This window comes from Berghia stephanieae, chromosome 4, assembly GCF_034508935.2.
Source record: "Berghia stephanieae isolate SIO BIC M18660-M18661 chromosome 4, UCSD_Bste_1.3, whole genome shotgun sequence".
NCBI classification, from domain to species: domain Eukaryota; kingdom Metazoa; phylum Mollusca; class Gastropoda; order Nudibranchia; family Aeolidiidae; genus Berghia; species Berghia stephanieae.
In genome coordinates, this window is record NC_088363.1 from 85,538,840 (window position 1) to 85,559,660 (window position 20,821).

Below are 20,821 nucleotides of genomic sequence, written 5' to 3' on the forward strand. Positions count from 1 at the left end.
GAGAAGAAGGGTGATGTTTGAAAAATACATTATCTAAAGACAACTCCAAGACCCTAATGTTATTAGCATACAGTAGCGAGATCAGAGTCTTTCCGTCTTAGTCACTATTGTCTTACAGAGGTTTCAGTTGTGGTAAATTCAACTGTAATCCCATTCATGCAAGTGATGCTACAAGGGTTGCCTGGGCCTATTTTAGAGGCTCTCAGCTTGTGAACTACCCATTAGTGGTATCTATCTTAGTTCATATTTCAATTACCCAGGAAGAAAAGCCAATGGAGATAATTATTTATCCTGAACAAAATGGTTACTCCTTCGGGTTTTCTCCATGTTTTCCATTCATTTGGGATACTTGTATCTCTTTTTAATATGACTAATATTGATCTCATAAAAGACGTCAAAACAAAACAAAGTAGTGGATCATAAGTTAAGGGGCTACAAATATAAAGTATTGCGAGATTACCTATAGGATGGGGGGGAGCACCAGGCACTACATTGGGAATTGGAACATCCTCCACCACCACAGGGTCTGCTCCATGGTCAAATGGACACATATCACCCATCATGCAAAAACCTTTCTCTATCAAACAGTGAAAAGGGATAAAGATAAAAATTTTTTTTTAAAAAGGACCCAAAAAAAAGCTGCCACCAAAAGCAAAGATGCCAACTTCAAAATAATTTTTTTGTGGGTTTTCAGTGACAAAAATGTGTGATTTGAACAACTATTGTGTAATATCAAATATTTGATTATTGAAAGCACAAGCCATGGGGTGAAAAGAAAGTAAAATAATAATGCCAATAATGCACAGGTCCAATGACAATATAAAATGCCAACTTTGACATTATGGAACAGCTCTGAAGACTTACACCGTATTGCTATGGATGGAATTATTTGTAATTAATAGTTAAGCTGGCTGTTGCTAGTCTACAATATATATATATATATATGAAAGCCCAATGTCTCCTGAGCATTTTAATCTATATTTGAAGCAAATCGGGTGATTTTTCATGGTTATGGTCATATGCATGGGCTTGGGTGTGAAACCCTAATTTTGAGAAAATCGCTTCCAAAGTTGACAAGAGTTGATATTAAGTATAATAATTACCTTCATAAAAAAAAAATTAAAATAAAATATTTTGGAGTAGAATTCAATTAAAATATTTCATCAATATGTAGAAATAGGTTTGATTTTATGATTTTTGATGAGAACTTATTTTCCATAAAAATTGGCCTCTTGACTAAAATTGTCAATATCTCCGTTCAAAGCTTTTTACCATGAGACGATATGATATATATATATATATATATATATATAATTTTATATATATATTATATATATATATATATATATATCAAGCCAGTAACCTGATAAATGGAGGACATTTTCAATTTCATAGTCCAATAAAAATACTTTATAATTTATATAACACATTGCTACAATTGGCAGCTGCAGCAATAGCCAAATTCTTTTCTGCAATAAGTCCAATTAAATTGAGTTCAGTTTTCATGACCTGTTCCCTTATTCAGTTATGATAATGGCAATTTGTCAAAAAGGAGGAAAAAGTATCGGTCTATCTGTCAAACTTAAACAAAATCATAACATAAAATATCATAGTTTCGTACATTATATTACTACTTCCAGTGTATGTATCTATTCTTAATAGTAGAGATAAAACTTACTTTATATAAATTTTATATGAATTGTCGTTTCCTTAAAACGATTTTTTTTAAATACCTTCTAATCAAGAGATTTAAAATTATCTTTTGGTCAAAAAGCCTAAAGTATTTTTTTTACTTGTTTTATCTTTGTTACTGTAGCCCAGCGGTTACAGATCTTACAAATAAGGCCCGAGTATCTTTAATATATTAAAATCGTAATACATTGTAATAACAAATGTAAAAAGGGTAAACTAAGTTGAGCACCCTTATAATTGTAACAGATTAATCTCATCTCTCTATAATCAGATGACGTTTATAATGTAAACACAGAGAGAGAGAGAGAGAGAGAGAGAGAGAGAGAGAGAGAGAGAGAGAGAGAGAGAGAGAGAGAGAGAGAGAGAGAGAGAGAGAGAGAGAGAGGAGAGAGAGAGAGAGAGAGAGAGAGAGAGAGAGAGAGAGATCAAACGAAAGATAGAGAGAGGAGAGAGAGTAGAGAAGAGAGAAGAAGAAGGAAGTAGAAGAGAACCGAGAGAGAAGACAGAACGATGAAGCAGAGAAGTGTAGAGAAAGGGAAGAAAGAGAGGAGAGAGAGAAGAGAAGATGAGACAGATACTTGACGAGAGAGAGTGATCGACGATGAGAACTGAGACGAGAGATTGAGAGCGAGTAAAGACTGAGACAGAGGAATTGAGAAAAAAGTTACGTAGTAGCTGATTTCTAGAGAAAAAGAGAGCCAGAGTATAAAGAGATGAGAAGAGAGAAGAAGAGAGAGACAGATAGAGCGAAGAGTGAAAGAGATGAAGAAGGAAGACTGCCAATGAAAATCAGAACAGTAAGATTAGGAAATAAAAATTTAGAGCCACGTAACTTAAAATCAACAATTGACATGGTAGATACACTGAAAAATCCTACGAATTATGAGGAATAAGTTTATTTTCAATAATTAATGACTTAGAAAAGTCAGAAAATCTGAATTGAGCCAACATTCGTAATTCCTCCGACATTAGTACAGGCAGTCAGATGTAAGGTGACAATGGGAAGGATACGAATGTTACAAATTAATTAGACCCATTTGCCCATTCCTTTCCTTTGGACCATATCCACCACTGGACTTGTGTCACTTTTGACATTTGGTGCGTCTGTCTAAACTGACTTGCCAACCATGTCCTACTTGTACTTTTTTTTTTTTTTTTTTTTGCTCCTTTCCTACTAAATTTTACCCTGTTTTTGCTTATTTTCTCTAAAAAATTCTTATTTTGACCAGAGTCATAAAAATGTTTTTTAAAAAACAATATCAATAATCAACTCAGCAGCCGCCACCACGGCTGCAAAGACATGATATGTAAGGCAAACCTGCCAACTTGAAAATCTAAACAGTCATAATTTTTAGGAAATAAAAATTGTAGTCGCCATCGTTAACATATCAACAATTTGCCCTCACAATGGTTAGATACCACTCCAAAATCCTACGAATTATGCACTCTGGTATCAACGTTTATTTTCAATAACTTTTAATGACTTAGAAATGTTCATGAAGTTCTGACATTGGAGCCAACATTTCGTAATTCTCCGAATTTTTCGTAGTACTAGGCAGGTCAGATGTAAGGTGAACAATGGGAAGGATACCCGAATCTTGTTTGACAATCTTTAATTAGAATGCCCTGCTACCCATTATTGAAATTGTCCTTCTCCCACATATCAGCATCACCTTTCTTCTTAATGATCTTTTTAAAAACTGAAGCATTTCCGATGAATGTTAATAATGATTAGAATTTCAAGAAGGATCCCATCTTCGATGGTTGGTCAGTTTTACATTGACAGCTTGCAGGAGAACGAGGCACAACTATCGGGTTTATGAAAAACTTACTAGCCATTCTGCTATCAGGTTCATTTACTTTCTTTTCCAAACTTCCCCAACCAAACGAGCATTAACGTGCATAATAATTATTTTTCGGGTTATAATTTATCTTAAAATTGCAGAAAGACGACTATCACAAAGTTTTAGGAGTATATATTCACCCATCAATAACTTATTTTCCCACAAACAGATTTTGGTGGATTTTTAGTATTATCATCAGCATAAAATATGCGACCAAATAAGTTAAAATTTAGCTTGGTACCAATTTCTTCCCGGTTACCCTATTTTGTTGATAGTTTAAATCTACTGGAGTCAATGCTCATTGTTGAGTGTTGAATCTGTCATTGTGCATCTTGCTTGGAACGATTTATGTAATGTTAGGCAACTTCTCAACACTTTGCACCACACCTGTTCATATTCTCTAAAAGATTTAAATTAAATTGGGATGCCTGATTGTCCCTATATACTAGTTCTGTCCTGGCTTTTTTTTTCTTCTTTTTGATCATAAGACAGAAGACAGGAGCAAATTGCCATGGGCCTGGATATAAAGAATAATACTGTAATAAATTTAAAAATTCTCTTGCTTAATTTGCATTAAAAAATCCTATTTTTACAGAATTATTACTGTTACCTTCAAAATCAACACAGCGGGACCGAGCCCCATGCCCAGCAGGCAACAATGGCCTTTGATTTTCCCCAAGAGGGTGGGTGCCGACAGTACTTGATACTGATGGCAATTCATTTGTGGAGGATGAAATAAGTGCTGAGTAATCATTATCCAAGGTTGGGGTTGATCCTCTACTGTCTGGATGGCGGGCTGGAGTAGATGACAACAGCACAGAAAAAAAGGCAATAAATCATTATATGTAAGACAATACGCAATACACATTGAATTCAAGATTCACTCATGTTTTAAACCCACGTGAATGTAATAATAATAATATACTTTATTCATCAAAAAAATTGAAATTCATTTACAGACATGGCATACATAAAAATGTATAAATAGAAAGTTAAGAATTTATGGCGACAATGTATACACACACACAATTTTACAAAGTGAAATATGTTGTTCCTATGACCCCTAGTTTGAATTTATATGTAAATTCATAAGAATTCATATAGAATTAAGAATTAATAGCAACACTTTATATATTAATTTGATAAATTCGGATAGGTTATTCTTATGCCCTCTAGTCCGAACTTGTGTGTGGATATTTTTTTTAAAATAGTATTTAATTTAAATTACAGTTGCGCATTAAAAATTTGAACACTATGTGGTAAAAATGAATTAAGGTGACATGTTGTCTTTGTTTTTATTGATAAAAGACGACAGGTCCTCATGGAGAACTTAATATTTGTCAAGGGGATGATCGCCATCCTTCATAACTTTCTCCAATTTACAAAGACAAAATCTCTTGAACGGTTCTTCCACATTTGAAATTGGCTGAGTATAATTCCAGGCCTTATTAATTATCCGATCAATTTTTTAAATGTCACAAATACTGGCATTTCCATAGCATACTCTGATACAAAAAATAATCATAAAATGACTGGGTATCCAGTATTTACGGAACTGCCAACCTCACAAAATTGTAATATGTATTTCATGACTGTCATGACCCTAAAAAGTGTACTTGTTTAGAAAAAAAAAGTCTCAGCGCATGCGAAAAAATGATATTTGCACATACAATTATATTTACCACAGAAAGACTTCTCGGGCAGAAATTCAAGCCAAAATTTGGAATAGTACAGAATTCTCTAAACAAATTGGATGACCAAATATCCATCAAACATAATATCAAAAGCTTTAAAACAACATGATAAGTTCTCAAGATCTTACTTTGAGGGGATCTGGACCTGACAAAACCACCCCCACTCCCAGGTCTACTCCAGGACCTTGCACGAGGAGAGCGAGAGCGTGATCGAGTTCTTGACCTAAATGATCTGAATCTATCTCGAGGACTTCTGGACCTTAAACCTAAACCTGGACTTCTTGATCGAGGCCTTGGACTTCTTGACCTTGGTCTCCCAAAAGGAGATCGGTTTCTTCTTGGACTCCTAGACCAGCTTCTCCTGCGACCCCATCTTCTATCTGGAGAGTACCTGGGGTAGCGATCATCAAATCTTCTCCGTATGCGATCGTCATTGCCAGTGCTTAATTAAAATGAAGAAGAGAAAAAAATGAAAGTCACAAAACAAGGAAATCAACAGATCCAGCAATAATCAATATTGTTAAAAAACACATCACTTAGAGGAAAAATTAATGGTCATGGTTTTTTAATTGAATTACAAAAACCTCTAACCAATTCTCATAACTGAATTTGAAATTTGAAATGGTTAGGCACCTATAAATATTTTAAAGAATATCATTACATTTTGTCAAACTCCATGGAGGCTATTTGGTCACATCTTACGTCGAGAAGATAACATCCCAGCCCAAACTGCAATGACAGAATATTTCTTTCATGGCAACAAATATGTAGGGAGACCACCAACATCAATAGTAACTACCCTGAACCAGGACCTCTCTACATATCAGAAATGTCTGGATTCAGATGAGGCCGAATTAATACCTGAAGAAATCAGAAATACTGCAGTACCCTCCGTACTAAAGTCAAAACAAGATCTTGACAGCCTCAAAACTCGGGCCCAGGACTGCGACCAATGGAAACAATTAACAACATGGATGGAGAGAGCAGCTATACTTATCGAACATGACTGAATCACACAATTCTCAGCAAGCGTCATTCGGACTGTGAAGCTAACTACTACTACTACTGTTTCAACCAAGTGGACCCAATTGGCCAAAGAACAGAGAACCCTAGTTAACTGGATAGGGAGGGTCCTAGGGGAAAGTCTTGAAAATTTTATACAAAATGTTTAAATATACATTCTGGGCACAGTTTGAGTTTCTTCCGCAGTCAATACATTGGCTACTACCCAGTTACCAGATTATTGACCATAATGTGTTTTACATAAAGGCAGCCAGGAGAGGGATATACACAGACAAATCTATTAAGCAGTGAAAAGTAGAGATGCATCTGAGAAGGGCTTCCCCAGCTCCCCACCCCATTTCACAAACGTTCAAAATTATCAAATTGGATTTATGGTTGACCACCAAAGCCATAAAGCTCTAGAACTTACAAGTTAGAACTGTTCTGATATGTTCATCATGTTCTCTGATAAATTTGCCATAAAATTGTCAAGTTTTTATTCTAATTCCACTTATATAGCGAGATTCAGCCATGACCCTAGAAAAAAAAAAAAGCTGAAAAAAGTGTCCCATATTTTTTTCAGGTTTTTTTCCTCTTTGCAGCCATCAAAATCTATGACACATTTGAAGATGTGTAACTTTTTAAAGTTTGTGGATGGATTTTCAAAATTCAAAAACAAAGTAGCTTCCCTCAAAAAAAAAAATAAAAATGAGATTTTTTTTTTATAGTCCTTGCTATATTATACTTCAACTGTTTGTGAATTGCATTGACCTGCCCAGATAACGGAGACATCCAGATTGTGATTTACTGTAATTTACGTCAATTTCAATCATAACATTTTTGTATAATCTTAACAAATTTTACTTACTAGTTTCTACGAGGACTATAACTCCGACTTCTAGTCCTCCTTCGTCTGTAATCTCTTTCCCTTTCTCTTACATCTCTATCTTTAGGTTCCCGAACTTCTCTGGTATCTCGACCTTCTCTTTCTCTTATTATATCTCTGGCATCCCGGATTCCATCTTTATTCCTTTCATCTCTCCAAGAATCTCTTCTATCTCTTTCTCTTTCCCCTTCTCTGTCTCTCTTTTCTTTAGACAAAGCTCTAGGTTCTTTCCTATCACGCACTGTATCTTTAACATTACAAACAGTTTCTTTTGAGTCTTTTGAAGTAACATTGGATGTATCTACGATGGCCTCTTTCTCCTTGGATTCTTCAACATGACTGTTTTCTTTGTCAGCGGTTGTAGATATGACCTGTGAAAAAAAAAAGAAAAATCCAATTCCAGGTAGGTGAGATTATCAAAGTATTTCAAAATATCATAAATTTAACTTCACTTTTTTAGGAGAATGATTACTTAGAATATTCACAGAGTCCTCCACTCAAACTTTAAAAAAATATTTCAAGACCCCTATCAACAACAACAAAACAAAACAAAAAACGTGGCCATTACACTAAATTAATAAAGATTGCAGCATATGTCATTGGATTTCTCATTCAATACTCATTTACCAGTGAGCAACTCCAAATACACCAATTCATAAAATATCCAATACTACAAACTCATATTACCTTTTAAATAATAATAAAATAAAATTCCCTTTATTCATCCATAGGGGAACTTTGTCTCTAGGGTCTATTCCAAGGGAAGACAGGAATAACCCATGCATCAGCCGCAATGCACAGCTGCAAACTGAGATGACTTGCTCAAGGCCACATAGCGCAGCGGCGGGTGATCAAACTCGGTACCTTTCAGGTAAGAAGCAAGACAGTACCGCTGAGCAATGCAGTCCCCTTTCATAATACCTTTGAATCCTTAGCTACTTTTGGATGTTATGTCAGGGGAAATTATTCATATGATATCTTTAAACAATTCTATCAATGTCTTGAGTCGGCCTAACACATAAAAAAAAAATTTGTCAACATACTATCATTATGAACACTGTTCACTCTCTGGCAGTCGGGTGCTATGCTCACTATATACTATGCATGTATTTACAGATCCAACACAACTGTTTACAGTGTGATTTCAAGGAAGCCTCTTTCTCCCCCAATTTGCTTGGTAATCTGATCCCCTTTTACTTTGCAGACTTTCTTAAAGCATTTGCTGAGATAAATAAATAAAGTCATCAGCTCTTTCATTCCAGTGACTAGCTCTGCTTCTCACAACCTCCTCCTGAACAATCTTTCTTATTTAAATTTTTAAACATGTCAGCCATGACCAAAAATCATGCAATGATTATGCCATCCAACTATATGACCAAAAAAACAAACAAAAGGACTTAGCACAAAATACTGATTACCTGGACGTATAGTTGATTTTAATGAAAAAAGAATATTACTCTCAGTTTTATTTAATTTAACAACTCTTTTTTTTTTTTCGAGAGTCCCTTTGACATAAGCAATACCAGAATGCAACTAATCACTTTAAAGTCACAACATTACAATAATCCTCCCACAAACCACCAATTGAAAATACAGCTTCACAAAATCATGTCCAACAAGGTCAATTTCAGTCACAAACCAGTTATGTCTGAGAGACACCCGAGAGCCCCTAATGTCACACAGCTGAAAACGTGCTAAATCAGTAGAGAGGGAGTTTGGGGACAAAAAAATAAGGAGATTGCAGTTTTTCTCTGACCCAAAATTTTACTACAAGAAGGTATCCCAATTTACTGCTGTCAACAGGTGATTGTCTCTTCACAAATCACCAAAAATGTGGTCTCTTTGAACAGTCCCTCTTTCTCATGAATTTAATTTATCGGTGAGAAACTTATACCATAAAAATCAGCAGCCTTTGAAGACCATGATATCCCAAATTGGGCCAGCTGGCTAGTTTCAACACAAAACGCCATCCACGTATGCAAAGTCTGTTTTCTTCTTCTTCCCCTATACAAGATTTATATTTTTTCACAAATCATAAAAAAAGAGGCCTATTTGAAAGGTATCTCTCTGTCTTGAACTTAAATTAATGGTGAAAAATATATACCATTAAAATCAGCAGACTTTGAAGATAACAATAGCAAAAATCGAGCCTGCTATCTTTTTTCCGTGCAAAGAGCCATCTATGTAAACAAAGCCTTTTTACTTCACAAATCATCGAAAAGTGAAACTTTAAAAACCCATAACTTCTTTTTATTTCGTTTCCGATTCTGACAAATAAAGTGTTATTTTCCATGGTTTAGAAAGTCACATGTGGCTCTGTAATTGAAATTTTGCTCTCTGGTGTATCCAACACGATTCAATATAAATATATATATTCACCAATTTATTGAAAATAATTTGATGTTTATTAAGTTTAAGTATATAATCAAGTAAAGACCCTCATTTTTATTATAGGTACTTTTGAGATAAAACAAAAAAAATATTGGGAAAAAGCAAGCGAAAATTGAAAATGATTTTAAAATACCTTCTTTGGAGGCTCATCCTTTTCTTTTCCTTCAGATAAAGGTCGCTTGTTTGCAGTCTGGACAACCTGAAGCTTAATATCTTCAGCAGGAATATAGGACTTTGATTTCAAAGTTTGAAAGAGCTCATCAACAAATGGTTTGGTCTCTGTGAATAAATAATAATAATAATAATAATAATAATAATAATTATTATTATTATTATTATTATTATTATTATTATTATTATTATTATTATTATTATTATAAATGATAACATTAAAAATGTTTAATAAACTAATGGAACTCAGCATGTATCGCAAAACAAAGATTGCTTAAAGGACATTTTACAGAACATGGATAAATTCCAATAGGTTTTGAAAGAGTTCAGATATTTCAAAAGCTGTGCATTGGCATATTTTTTTGAGTTGAAATTTACCAGTTGCAAAGTCTGGAACACTTCGGCGAAAGCTTTGAAGTTGGATGATATTGAAAGAGGAAGACTTTGAGTCAAATCAATTATTTATTGGACATTGCAACATTCGATTTTAATGACATAAAATTACCAGTCCAATGATGTCGTTATATATTGTGGGCCATGCTTAAAGACGACTGTGCATAGGATGCCCTATTAGCTCTTTCAGCACAATTAGTGGATATTGTGCAATATAAAAGCTCAATTTATTTTTAATTTTTAGTTGAAAGGCTTTGTCCCTATGCTACGTTACATCAATTAAAGACAATTATAAGTGACAGTGTGTCTAGAGAAATCAAAGCATAAAAAAATCCAAACAGCCTCAATCTGCATAAATCTCATTTTTACTGGTTACTAACAAATTGAATGCCCAATTGTCTTTATTGTTAGTAGGAATATTGTTATTCAAGCAGCTAGATGTCTTTTTCCTTGCAGTTTCCCACAACTAACAGGAAACAGTTGCTGGATGTGGCAGAAAATTAGGGATAATGATTCTTTGTTGGTGGTAATATTGATGACGATGTAATAATAGTGGATGCAATGCTGGTTATTATGCTAAAGATTATAGTAATTCGTGTTGAGAAAGTTTTATAGAAAATCTGTAATGACTCACACAGCACAAAAAAATTCCTAATTTGATTTACTTGCAACTATTTCCCAATCCCTTAACTCCTAACTCCTAGGGAACCATACAACTTACTCTGTTGTAGAAAAACATCTAGTTGGTCAAGGCAAATGTCTCTCAAATCGGATTCTGGTTTGTCTTTTTTCACCAGGGCACATACATACTTGGCTAATGCACTTGGTTCAGCATCACAGCTGAAATTAGAAGAAAAAAATAAGGCAAGTGATTATTTGTTTGTTTGTTGTTAAGGGTTTTACAGCGCTTGCAACACATTAAGGTCATATCAGCGCCAGTAAAAAGGAAGAAAATGGGTTAGTAAAAAGTTCTAGAATTACAATTAAGGCAGCCAAGAACCAGCAAGACAAAGGGGAATTGGTTCAAATAGGGAAACATATGTAGATTCCAAGAGCACACTATCAGTGTACTTAGTTCGAGATCACTAAATGTCTGTCTCATCCAGACACAAGCACAGTCCCTGCCAAGAGGAACACACTCAATTCTTTATGAATCATACAAATGTAAAAGGAAAAATAATACAGTGCATTACAGAGAGATGATTTACAAGGAAAAAATATCATCTCCAAAAACTAACTACACATTTGACTGTTTCCCTCTCAGTCAGGATATCCGGCCAGGGCCAGGACAAACCCAAGTAATCTCATTCAAAGACAAAGACAGAAAGCAAGTTGGAAAACAGATATAGGGGGATAGAAGACACAGTAAGTACCTCCCTGTCCACTATGGGAGGGAAGTGATTATTTACTTGGAATTTACCCAAATGATTTTCTCAGGGGTGAGAATGACTAGTCACAAAAAAGGAGGACATTTTTCAGCACGTAGATCATGATCCATCCACTGAGACTGAGATGCAGTCCAAAATGTGTCTCGCAGCAATTTCAAAAGTTGAAAGTGTAATTACACCATATGGTGGTTTTAGTAATAGTAATAGTGGTGGTAGGGATGATAGTGTGGTGGTATGGATGATGTGGTAGTAGTACAGTAGAGCATGCCTATAGAGGGACTTTTGGTCCCAGCAGAAAAATCCCGCTGTAGCCAAGTTCCCGCTATAGGAAAGCAGGGGAAAATGTCCCAAAAATAAACATGATTACCTCCCTTGAATGTCAATAAAACTAACGTGACCCATGAGCCTTGAAATGGACTATCTTTGGTTCAGTGTTTGTTTGTTTGTTTTTGGGGTTTTTTTGTTTTTTTTTTGGCGGGGGGGGGGGGGGGGGTTGTGGTGGGTTTTTTTTTTTTGGGGGGGGGGGGGGGTTTAGGCAGGAAGGACTACGATACGAACGAGTGCGAGTGATGTGTATGCTTGAGCAGCAACAATTGCAATGAATGAGGAATGGCATAATAGTAATAATAGGGCTAATCTGGATTAAAATGTACACACCACAGCGTGCGCACGAGCCTCTTCTCTCTAATTGGCCAAGGGCTTTACACACGGCGTCATCTTGTGCAACGCATCTCATTTATATCAGGTTGACCAACTTAATTAATCATCGCAAGGCTGACCAATCAACGCATATAAAGAAATAGAGCGAGTGGCAAAAGAAGTGCGGGTAGACACGAGAGGTGTGTGTGAAGACTCGAGCAAAATGGCAGACGGAGGCGTGTGTGTTAGTCCTGGGTGACGGGAGAGAGCCCAGTCTACGTCACTCGCTGAGTCGCGGCGTGTACAGCTCGCTCGATTTTTCCCGCTGTAATCAAGTTAGGGCCTTTCCTTGACCCGCTAAACCCAAGCACAGGTTATTGAATTTATATAGTAAAAAAAAGCGGGGTTTGTGTAAGGTCCCGTTGTAGCGATGGTCCCGCTGTAGCGGGTGCCGCTATGGTCATGTTCTTCTGTAGTAGTTTTGAAAAGGTGGAATTGCGATAGTGATGGGCGGACATAAACCACCATTTTCAGCCCTGTTTTCTAGCTTTAGGCTGTCATTGTAATGAAAACTGTTCACTATTATGGTCACCATTGTGTGTATTGGGGTCGAATGAGCGAGTGTCCTTTGTGAGAGAGAGAGAGAGAGAGAGAGAGAGAGAGAGAGAGAGAGAGAGAGAGAGAGAGAGAGAGACAGAGAGAGAGAGAGAGAGAGAGACAGAGAGTTAGAATGGTCAATAAGATAGAATGAAGGAAACAAATGCAATGAAGCATGAAGGCTTGAGGAATTAAAGTTTATTCTTTATTGTTCAACAGTTATATTTTGGGGGAATTTTTTTTTACTTTATTCATATTAAAACTATCAACTTGTAGCAGTTTTCTGTTTGCCGTGCTCTGCTCCGATCAATAAAGTTAATAGGTAGGAAGGTAGGTAGTGAAATTTTTCATGGTTGGTGGACTATGAACCGATTTGCTGATTAACAATAACAAGATACTTAAGTATGCTTAGCTAGTTGAGAAAAAAAAGGTGGAATTGCCAGTTTGACTTTTTCATCTCAAAGTGTCAAAAACTTATGTTTCATAGATGCCATATACTTTTTTTTAAAAAACACTGGATTTGGAATTCGAGCATTATAATTATTTATTGTCATTTTGTGTTTAAATATCTATCACTTGATATTAATTGATTTGGGAAAGGCTGCCTCTATTCTTCCCCCCCCCCCCCCCCCCCCCCCCCGGCCGATTGGATTACCGAAAAAAACGTCGCCGGCTTTTTGCGATTTGGATTTGATTGATTTTTTTTTTTAATTGTGCAACTTGTGACAAGAAACTTAACAAATTACTGCATTACAACCTTTGGATTAAACATACAACAATTGTGGACTACTTTTTATACTATTACTATTATGAAGACTAGCATCGGGGGGATGAGAATAGTCACTTCGTTTGGGAAACAAACTACAACTGTCATTTTTTCAGATTATTTGGTATTTTTCACACCTATTTTGACATTTTGCAATAACAAAAGTAAAAGTAAAAGGCCAGGTCTTTTTACTTTTATTATTATTGCCAGACTGTAGATAGGTACTTTGGTAAACGTCCATTTGGCCCTCCAGCAGGGAGCCGATAAATGGCCTAGTGGCTGTGACCCGATTTTTTGGACTTTTGAGTGATGGGTCTCAGAAAAAGTTCCATAGATTTTTTGTTTATGGATGGATTTTAATGATTGATGTCTTATTTTCTTCAGGAGAAATTACTCTATCGTTTGGTGTAGTTCATTTTAAAATCAATGACAATTTAGTATAACTTTTGATTATGGATAAAATAGGGTATAATTTAGCTTTGGATAATTAAAAGATTAGAACTTGGTAAATCAAAATTTCATGCTGGCACGTTTATTTAACATCTTAACTTTTTTATAAAATTAAATTCAGGGCAAAGTTGTATACCGCATCCATGAAATTCGTTCCAGTAAAATCCTTACTCAAATCTTAGCGGCCATTTTAGACCAGTTTTGAAATCCAAATGGTGGTTACTACCGGAAATGCAACAATTTTCAGGTCACAAAGTCCGTCAGTAAAAAAACAAAGGCAAATAGAAGACCATTTTTCAGCCTTTAAACTAACATAACTTTTTTTCTGCTTATCTGATTTTCACAATTTTGGTATCATTAGAATCGTGTTGAAAAGCGCTTTAAAATGATATAGGTTTCATTGAGCTCAATCCAATTTGAATTTTTTACCAAAGTACCTACTGTAGACAGCAGACAGTGTCTGGCAATAATCGCTCCCCGTTTTCTAACAGTAACAGACATGTCTGGCAATAACGTCGGTCTCTTCTTATTGTCTGGCAATACTAAAAACCATAGCCTTCTCTTATTGACACTGTTTGGCAATAATCGTTCATCGTTATTAATGAAGTGACAGACATGTCTGCTGGGAATAAAAAATAATAATAACGACGACAGCCCAGAATCCTGCCAATCAATAAGTTACAACTTACATTGGTGACAATTTCGCAGTTAACCATGACTTTAGGGCTTCAACTTGTTCGATTATCATTTCTTGTTACCTCCAAAAAAGGGATTTTGAATATCAAGATATAATTAATAATAATTGATGAATATTGCATGAAGGCCGTGCTACGCCAGTCTGTAAATTGCCTAGGTCGGTACCGTGAGTGAAGACTGTAGACGGCAGACGGGAAGCGGATGTTGAAGATCGTTCGAACTTCGATTCGGACGCACACACCAACAAACTGCAAACAAATAATTCGTCGTTACTTTTATATCCTACCATTATCTTCAGCGACAAGTTACACGGAGAAAAGAAAAAAAAGTATCAACACTGTATAGCAATGTAAACGTAAATAGTCATTCTGAATGGAAGCTTTCATTTAATTAACCGTGTCAAATGATATGGACGTTTCGGGTTTCCCCTTTGTCAACAAAACACGATGAATGAAATACTAAAGATGAATAATATGAGAGATGAGAGGATGGCATCTCTCACATCGTATGCGCTATTATCACGATTTATCCCAAAGCACAAGTCATTTCGAATTGTGGAATATAATAATAATAATAATAATAATAATAATAATAATAATAATAATAATAATAATAATAATAATAATAATAATAATAATGATGATGATGATGATGATGATAATGATGATGATGATGATAACAATAATAATAATAATAATAATAATAATAATAATAATAATAATAATAATAATAATAATAATAATAATAATAATAATAATAATAATAATAATAATAATAATAATAATAATAATAATAGCGAATAATGATCCTACTACTTTTACTACTACTACTACTACTACTACTACTACTACTACTACTACTACTACTACTACTACTACTAATAATAATAATAATAATAATAATAATAATAATAATAATACCACTACTACTACTACTACTACTACTACTACTACTACTGCTACTGCTACTACTACTACTACTTCTACTACTACTACTGCCCTTCTACTACTACTACTACTACTACTACTACTACTACTACTACTACTACTACTACTACTACTACTACTGACAGTAATGACAGTAAATTGAATACGTGCATGTATGACTTGTATCTGTCATGAGGAAAATACTTAGTCTAATTAATTGATTACGTGAGTGCTTGTAATAATCTGTTTATCACGATTACAAACTTACGATCTTTATAGAACAGTAAAGTTTGCTGCCCCAAACGTAAACAATAACAAGTTGCTAGTGATTTCCGTAAGGGACCGGAATAATTTACGCACAATATAGGTCTCCCAATTTTGTAGTTTGAGTTGTAGGCAATACACTTTCAGTATTGAAAATATGTTTACATAAAATCTAACAGTTGCAGAAATAATAATATAAGACTAAATTATTCTGAAAATCAGGCTCCGAATAATTCTCGTTTTGTTCATACCTGCGCAATAATTTGCTCTGGTCTAAAAATAGATAGACGTAACTTTTGGTAAATTTTACCTTTTGTTCCATAAAATATCCATATCTAGACATTATTTGATGCATGATCGAGTATTTATGAATATGTGTTTCTTTTGCCACCTAACAGCCAAATTTTAAAGGTTATTTTCTTTCTATTATTTACATTGGAACGTGAGCTGTCAAGACAGGAACATGTGGTTTGCCATGTGCTTCTCGACCTTTGTTTACGTTTGGGGCAGCAAACTTTACTGTTCTATTATTGGTGATTTGTAAATAATATCGGCCTACTCTAATGTTGTTGATGTAGTTATCCTGTCACTGTCACATCCCTTCCACTTATCCATCTATATCTATCTATCTATCTATCTATCTATCTATCTATCTATCTATCTATCTATCTATCTATCTATCTATCTATCTATCTATCTATCTATATATCTATCTATCTATCTATCTTCTATCCATCCATCTTCTATCCATCCATCTACCGACCGACCTACGGACCAATCTATCTATATACTTATGCCTATGCAATACCCATCTTTATATATTTACCTTTACAATTACTTAGTTTGAGATTACAGTTGGTTACATACCAATCTATCTAATAATCTATTCAACTATCTATATGCCTGTCACCTGATACACATATAGGCATAAGTACATATTGTCTGACTAGCTGTATGGCCACCTATATGTCTGTCATTAAGCTTTATTGGTCATTAATCGTTATAGTTGTATAATGTCCTGATGATGTCCTGCATCATAGAATTATATTAAACTTCTGAGATTGTTGGTAGCGATTTATATCTTATGCATGAGATGATGGTAGCGATTTATATCTTATGCTTTTATTAATGATGTTGGCATATTCGATGCCATTATCTTTCTTTGTAAATATTCATGTTTTATTAATACATTCAATTATCATTATATTTCTTATTTTGGCCACATCGCCACTCGACTCATGTTGAGGGTTGAGTGCCAATCTTCTTATTCATTATTTTTACTTTGTGAATATTTCTTTTAATACGTTCAATTATCATTTTATTACTTATTTTGGCCGTATCGCCACTCGACTCACGCGTGCCAATCTTCATTTTCTATTCCATTATATAACATGCATTGGTCATTCGCCTCCCGACTCACGTTGAGAGCGCTCCTAATTTAAATAAAACTATTAGATAGAAACATTTAATAGTGTGTTATTTTCTATTTCTTTATTTGACAGTGTCGCCCCTTCCTTAGAACCAATCACGACCCTGAGCATTGCGCAAGAGAAAACCCGGCATATCTCTTGCGCAAAATAAGATCTTGTTTTGTTCTTTCACTCCCTCTTCATTCATCCCAAGCCTCAAGAAGCCTGCCACGCTGTCTGCCAAAATAGCGGCACAGGCAACTGCTACATCTCATTCTCAACAACAAAAACTACACCTCATTCTCAAGAGATACCTCGCCACCAAACCTCTCAGAACAACTCCATACATCCTCCCTATCACATCTCCCTCATTTACTCCTTCCACTATATTACGCCCTCCTCATTGAAAACTACATACGTAACTTGAAGAAAACTATAAAAGAGGATTCATTGTCCCCCTACAACTCGAACTTTCAAGATATTACATTTATTTCAACCCTTTCTCTACATTCTGTGCAGAGCCACTTTGTGTCGTCACTTTTTGTCATCCATTAATATTCCTCGATGGTTTGTCAAGACATTTGATGCAGAAGTGGTCTCAGCATCTTTAGCATTCCAGTAATTTGTCATTTGGGTCAGAAATCCCAATGTGCATATTTTGCAATGCCAAGCACTATTCTTTCTGTTTTTCTTGACGTTTAGATTTGGAGAATTGTTTCTCGGGTTGTTCGGAGTTGACTTCCCTCCTCTGGTCCTCCGTTTTTTTTGTTTTTTTTTTTTTTTTTTTTGTTTTTTTTTTTTTGTTTTGTTTGATTTTTATTTTTTTTTTGGGAGGGGGGGGGGGGGGCTGTGACGAACGATTTTCTTTCACTGCGTGTTTCTTTATCATTCGTCAGTGTCTCGTTCAAAACCACTTCAAACCTAGTGGACGAGTCATATATTTGCCAAGACAGATTAACCCCTCCAGTAAGATAATCAAAACATGGACAGCCTTTCTCCAATAAAGCTCCAAATCTTTCTTACGGAAATTTTGGTCGTTAGGTGGGAAACATTTCCTTTGTATAACGGAACACTCACTTTCAGCTTAAGGCTTATTTACCTGTTCAAACTGTCTGCCCATTGTATTCATACCACCTGCTAATTACCTTTTCCAAACAAGACTCCAACGTGTGTAGGCCCTGAGGTCTTGTCTCGTTCAAGAGTAGCTAAAATTACAATTAAGGTCTAGCTCTCCGGTAATTCTCCGTTATTCTTTCTTACCAAAGCATCTGGATATCATTGGTTATCTAAAACAGGAACATTCTTCTGATTGGCTATTCCCCATAATTCATTCCACAAAATCAAATTCATATCTGAATCTAATCACACACACGCTAAAAAGCCCAAGAAAGAAGAGCTATCTCTCCAATTTCAAACTTGTAAAAGTTTGTCATCTCGGCTGGAGGTAAAATGAATTATTGGTTAACATACAAAGTGGAACGAGATATTACTGTGAATTCAATTTAATCTAGCATTACTATTATAGTTTGTGTATATATTTTAATTGTGCTATTCCATGGATGTTCGTAAGTTGGAATACCTGTACAAAACTATATCTATATGTATCTTATTTTATAGTTAACAGTTGTTTATGATCTATGTTATTATTTCATTTATATTCAATATGTATATTGCTTGAATGTCTGTACCCCACCGCCAATCGCCGGCCACACATCATAACCTCAATTATAATTAATAAAAATAAATAAAGAAATACCAGGGACACAACCCTGTTAAATTCTCATCATGTAAGATAGCTCGACTACCATTATCATGGAGTTACTGCTTCTCCTTACCTTTGTCGGCAAATAAAGGCTATTATGATGTATCGCTCAGGACGATTCGGTGGCGAAAGACAAACTCGATTGGCTCTAAGACCTTGTTGTTTTAACTCTTAAATGGAGGTCCTGGTCCTTTTCCGTGTCGTTGGAGCACCCAGTTGTGCCGAATCCCTGCATCCCAATCCTTGAACAGCGGTAAACCCCCGATGTCATCCTAACTACAACACACTGTTGTGATGTCCAGAAAACTCTGCAAAGCAGGCGCCAACCCTGGAACTAGCTGATACATTTGCCTCAGTCAAGCAAGCCGGCGGGATAAATGTATTTTCCACAGACACAAATGATTATATCAAAGTAACCAGATAAATATATAATAGATTAGACCCACTCAATTAGAGCTATTCTTCCTGATATTAAATAAATACTTATTCTTTCTATTTTTTCCTGTAACAATCTAATTAAACTTTATGTATAGACTTGTTATTATTGCATTTGGGCGTTACTATTGTCTTGACTCACTTGTTATTAATACAATTAAGTTATAAGGGACCCTAAGGCAATTCTTAATCACCCCCTAGATTAAACATGAGCCGTTTGTGATATAGGTTGAGTGGTGCAGCTGGTAACGAGAGCCATAGCGCGCATACTAGTTCGAATCCAGACCATTGAGCTATCGGTTGGACTCGATCCCACAAATTAACACACAACCCGCCATAGGGTCAATAACGTTGTCTTGTGATAGTGGTTCTTTGTTTGACATTTTAAGAGGGATGTGTTTGAATCACTATTAATTAATTAAATGTAAGGCTCTATAATCATGGAATGAAAACACTACAGACTGGGGTAATCTCTTACTCTTCATTCAAGAAAATAATTAGACATTGAAAAAAACATCTGCGCCAATTTTTAAAGGATTTGAAAGCAAGTTTTAACAATTCAATCGATAACTGGACATTTTAAATGGATATAACTCAACTCTTCCTATCCCTGAAAGAAATCTATATTTACATGATCTCAACTCACTAATAAACGCCGCCGTTTTCTTACACCCATAATTAATTATGAATTAAATCGAACGTGCCAGCCTACAGAAATGACGACTGTAAACGCACAACAATTAAATACACTCATAGATAATTTTTAATTGTTGTGTGTTTATATCTAGTCTTCATTCTAGAAATATCGGAGGAACAAATAAAAGAAACACCATCACGGTTATTAACCTGAATTGTCGTAGTTTAATTAGCGTAAATAAAAAGTTTAAACTAGAACAACTAATACCAACCCACTGTTCTAATCGCAACGGAAACACACTTAAACAAAGATATTGACAGCAAATCCATATTTATAATCACAACTACGTCGAGCCACCACCTTACCGGAAGGACTGTGCACTAGGCAAAGGAGACGTTTTAATAGCGGTGGAAAGTAATATAATATCAGTCGAGAAAAATGCAGACACTAATTGCGAAATTATCTGGACAAAAATGTCACTGGCTGGAGAAGAAATCATCTTTGGTGGCTTTTATAGACAACCGTCATGCGGAGTAATGTAATGGAACAACTATACGAATAAGTGTCAATCTGCAATAATAGGAGAACTCCGCCACATATAGTACTTGCTGGAGACTGATATCAACTGGGAAAACCTAAGCATCAAACTAAATCCACAATATGGCAAACAAATAATATAAGAAAAGATGCTTCAAATCGTTCAGGACTTCAACATGACCCAAACAGTATTGGAACCAACTCGTGGGGAAAATACACTTGACATCATCCTCAGCACCTAT

General features: G+C 35.3%; 1 protein-coding gene across 1 annotated transcript in view; it reads right to left on the minus strand.

Moving 5' to 3' along the window:
- The window catches only part of LOC144971446 (RNA-binding protein 26-like), a 33,468-nt gene extending 18,664 nt beyond the window's left edge, over positions 1–14,804 (minus strand). Inside the window, exons 1-7 of the mRNA XM_078912362.1 lie at positions 14,603–14,804; positions 10,795–10,913; positions 9,643–9,788; positions 7,101–7,489; positions 5,359–5,672; positions 4,147–4,332; positions 461–577 (exon numbers count right to left, since the gene is read on the minus strand). Coding sequence (XP_078768488.1) covers positions 461–577; positions 4,147–4,332; positions 5,359–5,672; positions 7,101–7,489; positions 9,643–9,788; positions 10,795–10,913; positions 14,603–14,661 — 1,330 coding nt within the window. The 5' untranslated portion in view covers positions 14,662–14,804. The remainder of the gene's footprint in view (positions 1–460; positions 578–4,146; positions 4,333–5,358; positions 5,673–7,100; positions 7,490–9,642; positions 9,789–10,794; positions 10,914–14,602) is intronic.
- Between the last annotated feature and the right edge of the window lie 6,017 nt (positions 14,805–20,821).